We start from the raw sequence: 6,940 nt of genomic DNA, 5'->3' as shown, positions 1-6,940 counted from the left end.
CCACTGTATATATATATATATATATATATATATATATATATACAGTATACTTGGGTACGGTGAAGGTGAACAGATTTAGCTTGCTGTGCAAAACAGAGCGCTCAAGTTCGAGGATTACATAATCACAAATGTAGTAATGAATGGATAGATTTAAGGCAGGAGATGGGGTGATGGAGGGATGCTGGAAGAGTCATCATGGTAGTGAGGTACGCATCTGTTTATATACTCTTGCATAATGACTGACAGGATCAAATGAACTAGCTCCTCCTCAACCTTGGTTTTAAAACTCCATAAAGTAAATCTTCTTGTGGAATACTCAGAATGATAAAGATACCAGTCTGCCATCTGGATTTTTTCCCATTCAGCAAAAGCAATGATATTAGTTACATATTAATAGATCCTGTAGTAAATATGGTAGCTTACAGTAGTTGTAAAAGCAAAGCTTGGGACACGTGTTCCTGAATCATGTTACACAACATCATCCTTGGAACGAGTTCCAAAATATGTTACATTAATATCAGCCAAATGTATTGAACTTTTTCCACATAATTTCTGAAACAGTAAGATGACTAATCCGAGACGTTGTGTACCACTGTCAGTCTTTCAATGGTGACAAATTACAGTCTTAAAACATCCTGACGCATTCAGTTTAATCGTCACAAGGGAAACCTCCAGACAGACTCCAGACTCACTCGTGTAAACAGGATGTCCTTTTATTTTCCGCTTGATTGCCTGCCTAAAGTGTTTCACAGACCAGGCAGAGCTTTAAGAGACTATCCTACAGGTTTAATTGGAAGTCAGGTTTAATTTAAACTCAGCGTGTTACTCTGGGGGAACCATCCATATTTGACCCAAAGTTGGGTTGAAACAACCCAACATTTTTTAGAGTGTAGCTGAAGATAACTTAAAAAAGTATCTGAAAACAGATGAAATGTTATTTCTCGGTAAATCCTACAAGAGTTTTGTTCTTTTAATCGTCACAAGGGAAACCTCCAGACAGACTCCAGACTCACTCGTGTAAACAGGATGTCCTTTTATTTTCCGCTTGATTGCCTGCCTAAAGTGTTTCACAGACCAGGCAGAGCTTTAAGAGACTATCCTACAGGTTTAATTGGAAGTCAGGTTTAATTTAAACTCAGCGTGTTACTCTGGGGGAAAAACTGCCGCTGATGCTTTGTTCAGCTGTAAAAGAGCTTTTTCAACACAATATCATTAGTGTGTGTAGTGTTTTATTTACTTGTAATTTAATGTTCATTCATGCATCTTAAATACATGAGGGACTAGTGTAATGTAAATGGCCGGGTTTGTGGTTTGTGTATGTTGTGATATTTTATATGTTGATTTTGTTTATTGTGTTATTGATGTTGATGCTGCAGAAACTGTCCTGCGAAGGGACAAATAAAGAGTACTACTACTGTATTACATTTTAAGACATGCAAATGTTTACAAATCGTCTGAGGTTCACAGGATTTATATTTTTATGGATGCAGTTCACAAATAAATGATAATGTTTCTCCATCATCTCCATCAAGTCTATGAGATTGTGTATTAAACGAACCTAGCAAAGGTTCAGACAATTTTGATTCTGACCAGGCAGAACATTTGAACACTGCTGTTCAAAAACGTGCTTTCGAAAGAAATTAATACTTTTATTCAGCAAGAACAGATTCAATTGATAAAAATGGTCAATTGTGACATTTATAATGCTACACAATGTTTCTGTTTAAAAAAAAAATGCTGTTCTTTTGCACGTTCTATTCTTCCTGAAAAAAAAGTATGATGTTTCAGTAAAAAATATGGTAACACTTTATTTCGATAGTCCACTTTAGACATTCTATTAACAGTAAGTAACTTTGCAACTACATGTCAACTAGCAGTTAGTAGAGTATTAGTAGACTGTCTGCTTAATATCTTCTAACACTTTCTTTGTCAACATTCTACAAACCCTAAACCTACTCTAACAGTCTACTCTGTGAGTTAGTAGACATGTAGATGCAAATGAATGAGAATTAGTTGACATGTAGTTGACATGTAGTTACAACGTTACTTATAGTTAGTAGAATGTCTAAAGTGGACTATCGAAATAAAGTGTAACCAAAAAGATTATTAAAGCATAAAAATCAGCACTTTATAGAATGATTTCTGAAGGATCATGTGACACTAAAGACTGGAGTAATGGCTGCTGAAAATTCAGCTTTGATAACAGCAATAAACTACATTTTACAGTATATTTAAATAGAATACAGTTATTTTAAATTGTAACAATATTTCACAGTATTTCTGCTTTCATTGTATTTTGACCAAATAAATGCAGCCTTGGTGAGCTAACTTTTTTTCAAAAACATCAAAAAAAAAGTATTTTTACACAATATGGTGCCCATCTATTTCTTTAGAGTGTGCAAGACTTGATGGAGTGTTTGTATTTTTGGCATGTTCTATTTAGATTTTTAGCAAGAAACATGATCTTTTTTTGGAAACTACACCACCTGTCAAAAGGCATGTTTACTCATTCTTTATTACTACTATGAAGTGAAAATATGAAATAACACAAGTATGGGAATAATGCTGTGACCGAGAAGTGAGGTTCTTGAGGTTCATTCTGTGATACTTATTAAATGGATTTGAAGAAGTTCATACTGTATGCATTAGACACTTATTGGCTGCTTTTCCTTTGCTCCATCTTCTCCAACTCATCCAGACATTTTGATTAATATGCTGTGGGGAATTCCCTGAGAATTAATTACGGCCGCTAACAATGGCGTTTTATTTGCAGGTGCTGTTTGTGTTCTTTTATTTCATTTTGCATTCTGTAAAAAGTAATTTAAGCAACATTAATTGGCTCTAGTTTGTCCAAACTTTTGAACGGTAGTGTAAAATGGGGAAAGATCTCACCTGTTTGGATATTCTTTGATGACTTGGTATATGGTGACCTTGAGTGTGATGTTCTCATATCTGACGTGACTGTGATCCTTATAAATCCTGAACTCGGCGGCGGTCACTGCCTCACCTTCCGGAATCTGAGTCAGGTCGAAACGAAACTCCCTGTAGTGTCGTCTGTGATGGGAGAAATCCTTGTCCCGCTCGACTGCACGGAAACACAAAGCGCACAATGACAAGCTGCACGGGACTCGTTTGTTTCACACTGTAGGACGGAGGAAGACTATCGCACACATGTAAAGTGTCTTTAAAAAGTCATTCATCAAAATCGTCAACATTCCACACCTAATCCAAACATTTGGAGGACCAACAAAAGCAGTATCCAGTCCATTAAAGCAGCCATCTAGGCACAGGTAGCAGCCGCTACACGAGCCCTTCCCTGTATGCTCTGCCCATGATGAATGGGCTGTCAGGTAAGAAAAACAGGCCTTCGCTAATAGCACACTGCATAAGCAGAGGAAAGCCGACGAGACACAAATTTCGAGTGAACAATGTATCACAAGCTTTCTACTCCGATATTCTGACCTCCCAAGATTCCCATTCCTAATCTGCTGCAAATACCATGTGGGTGAGATGTTATCACTGTCAGAAATTTAGTGCTATCTCATAAAAGTGTCCGAAATTGTAGAAACCTTAACGAGCAAACATTTTTGATATATTGGAGGTGCCTAGTAGATAAGGCTTTCTCTATATATCTAGAAACTGCTTTGCCAGATAATGACGAAGCATGGCATTCAGTGTGTTTTAAGCCTTGAACAGGCCTCTGAACATTCAGTACGGCACCAACTGAGCGTGTGAATGATCCTGCTGAAAATATGCCACTCAACCTGATCACACCATCTCTACCAAAAAAAATACAAAAATATATATAACACACAAAAAAGTTATTGTAGTTATTGCTGCAGCTTTTTAATGAATACTGCGTGTTTGCATTAGATAGAGATACGAAAGACATTCTTTTGTAGAACTAAAAATAAATAAATTTGTTTCCTAGAAATTAGTGTCTGTGCTGTTTTGGCAGAAACTATGGTTACGTTTTTGTAAGGCAATAAAGATAAGCACGTTTGACTCTTTGTCTTCTTAGGACTCATTATTACAGAACATTCCTACATAAAACCCGTTTTAATTACAAGAGATGTTTGAGGCGGAAAAAAGCAATGGTATATCGGAAAAGGCTGAAAAAATGTACTTTTACCAACCAGTTAGACATGAAACTGTTGGGTTTGTAAAACTAAACACTGACTGTTGGTATTACTGAACGACAAAATGCAAAGCAACAAAAAGGTTAAAGAAGAATGGGCTTCGTTTTGTGCTAATTCCATGTAGTCTGCAATTCTCATTTCTGAAGCATTGCCTAAAACCTGCATAGAGTGAAATGCAGACATACAGCACTGCTCATGAAGCAGCAGAGCTGAAGTGCGTTTGCTTTGTGGTGCCGGTGAAAGAGCGCAGCTCGGCTTCTCTGATAGTTTATCTACAGTGAAAGTCTGTAGTTACTTAACACGGAGAGGTCAGAGGGCAGGCCACAGTTACACCAGCTGGCCAGACTCAACTTCAGCATCCTGGCTGCTAATTAAGAACAAAGGATGGGGATCTAGTGCTTTCATCAGTGCAATACAGAGATATTATTGAATTAATTCAGTGCATTCATTTCAAGAGATCAATGGAGAAGTTAAAGTACGTTTTGCCTGCATGGCAATTATCCAGCCAAATGCAGGCTTAAGCACAATTCTTCATTTGCGCTTCTCATAGCTGTCGTTTTTTCTTTACTATGAGTGTACGTTTTGATCATTCTACCTTAGACAAGTCGCTTTTTTAAACCCATGAACTACAGCATCGTTGGGTTTTATGACATGCTAGGCTGCAACGTATCCAGGATCCTTTTAGCACTTTAGTCTCGTTGTACATTGAAAGAGCTGCAGCGCTTTGAAAGCAGACGCTGTACATGCCCTCATTCTCCTGAGTGAAAACACATGGAGCGCATTTAAGGTGATGATGGGGGACTCTACCTTAACACACACGTTTATTTACTCTGAGGCCCGAACTGTGTTTTTACTGAACTCCCTTTTGTATTTTTCAGACAAATCCATAAAAACAACAAATCCATACAAGATTTTTGTGATTCATCTGGGTGTAGGATTTTATCCTCTCCATAAACAAAGCAGTGACCTTTAAAGTCATGTCCTTTAATGGAAAAACAAGCAAAAATATGGCTAAACCAGCGTCTAACGCATAAATTAGATTAGCAAAGAAAGAAAAAAAGGCTAGCTACTGGCACCAGATTACCAGATTTAGACCAAAAGCAGACTTTCTTTAAGTTCTTTCCTCTGCTTAACAACAGGAAGTAATTAAGGCAAATTATCCTCAGGTCAGACAGTCACTTGATAAGTTTACATGAACTGTGAGGTGAGAGGTCAGCCACTGAAGTTGTATACAGTTCAGTGTACACTTATCGTCTTATCGCAGCATTCTTCAAATAATGGCAAAAAGCATTTATTACTAACGACAGGATATTAACAAACCCTGCATGTACACGTCCTTCATGATTTGCTTCACTTTTTCTACTCACTTCGCTACGGTATGTGCATGTATGCTTTCTAAGAAGTATATTCTGCTATAATGGCACTCTTTATAGCCACATTTTTATTTTCTCTCTAACCTGCAATTGCCTCAGAGTTTCCAGTAACCATACAGTCCTATATATACACCGTTTATAGAGTTTTCAAGGACAGTGTAAATGTGGAGGACTATATTCCAGTAATATGAAAAATAAATAAATAAATAAAAAATCACCTGCTATTTTAACACTGGATTCAAAAGAAGGCACTATATTTGAAATCAAATAAATGATCTATGGCATAAATATTAATTACTTACAAAGGCACAGACGTTTGCAAGGACCTAGCAATAGTATAAAACTGTTTAATAATAATTATTATTAGCAGACAAACTTGCAAACATAGTCTAATAGAAATGTATAATCACTAAAGTGCAAGACATCATCAAACGGCCTGTTCATAGCATTGTTAAACAATGTACTTACATTCATTGAAAATAGCATTTTTTTCCCCCCAATGAGATGTTTTCGCTTCAATAACCAGAAAATGGACATCATATAAATATATTCTTTTTATTTATTTTGTTTTTGTTAAACAAACCATGTAAGAAGCTTGTTTACTCAGCTCAGCCCTTCTAGACTCCCGTGTGTCTACTAAATTCAATAGGCTATAATTTAACATTTTATAAACTTGGTGAAGCACTAAATCTGTAATATTGTGACAAACGAAACGGTAGCTGGCAATTATCAATAATTACCATTTAAAATCAGGAGCTAGGCTGTAATTGCGTTCCCTCTATAAAAGAGCACATCATTTAAGTTTAAACGTAACGTGTTCTGATGTCTGAGGCCCTTTAGCGCAAACAATATAGGCGTGTTAAAGCATCAAATTGGCATTTCTTAATTTGCATAATTTCGTAAAAACTAAATATAAACAAAAGTTCACATTCTCCCGCAGGAACAAAAAAAAAAGTTCGGTAGGCTATCTCTGAGACCCCAGATATAAAACATGAACAAACGCAATGAATAACATTCTCTGACTGACATAAACTCCGTAGAGATGTAGCCTACGCCAGCTAAATGTTTATTTGTATTTATTTTAATACAGTATGACACCAAATAAAAGCAGTGCCATTATTCTGAAAAGTGCATCAATGTATAGTGATAAATAAAACGGGTACATATCCAATAGACTTTTCCTGCGGTTTAGATTTGACAAATGTGAAATGACACTACAAATATTAATATTTTACACATACAACATTCAGGTGAATTTGAACAGAACACGAGGATTAAATACTGACACACTTTAAGAGAAAACCCTGCCACCCAACTATACGTACCCAGATTGACAAAGCTCATCACCATATCCGCGTCATTGAGAAAGTTGGTGTCTTGCGCGGTGGCCAAAGGCGGGCTCTGACTGGTCAAGGGCGCCGCGCGGTA

The 6,940-nt window shown here is 36.8% G+C and overlaps 1 protein-coding gene across 1 annotated transcript in view; it reads right to left on the bottom strand.

Annotated features, from left to right (window-relative positions):
* Positions 1 to 6,940, bottom strand: part of LOC107751247 (bone morphogenetic protein 5) — an 18,535-nt gene that overhangs the window by 8,589 nt on the left and 3,006 nt on the right. The window contains exon 2 of the mRNA XM_016566927.1: positions 2,893 to 3,085. Within this exon, the coding sequence (XP_016422413.1) occupies positions 2,893 to 3,085 (193 nt within the window). The remainder of the gene's footprint in view (positions 1 to 2,892; positions 3,086 to 6,940) is intronic.

Source organism: Sinocyclocheilus rhinocerous, unplaced genomic scaffold (assembly GCF_001515625.1).
Source record: "Sinocyclocheilus rhinocerous isolate Xijiao unplaced genomic scaffold, SAMN03320098_v1.1 scaffold552, whole genome shotgun sequence".
NCBI lineage: Eukaryota > Metazoa > Chordata > Actinopteri > Cypriniformes > Cyprinidae > Sinocyclocheilus > Sinocyclocheilus rhinocerous.
Note: the sequence above shows the minus strand (reverse complement) of the source record. Positions and strands in the feature narration are given on the sequence as shown.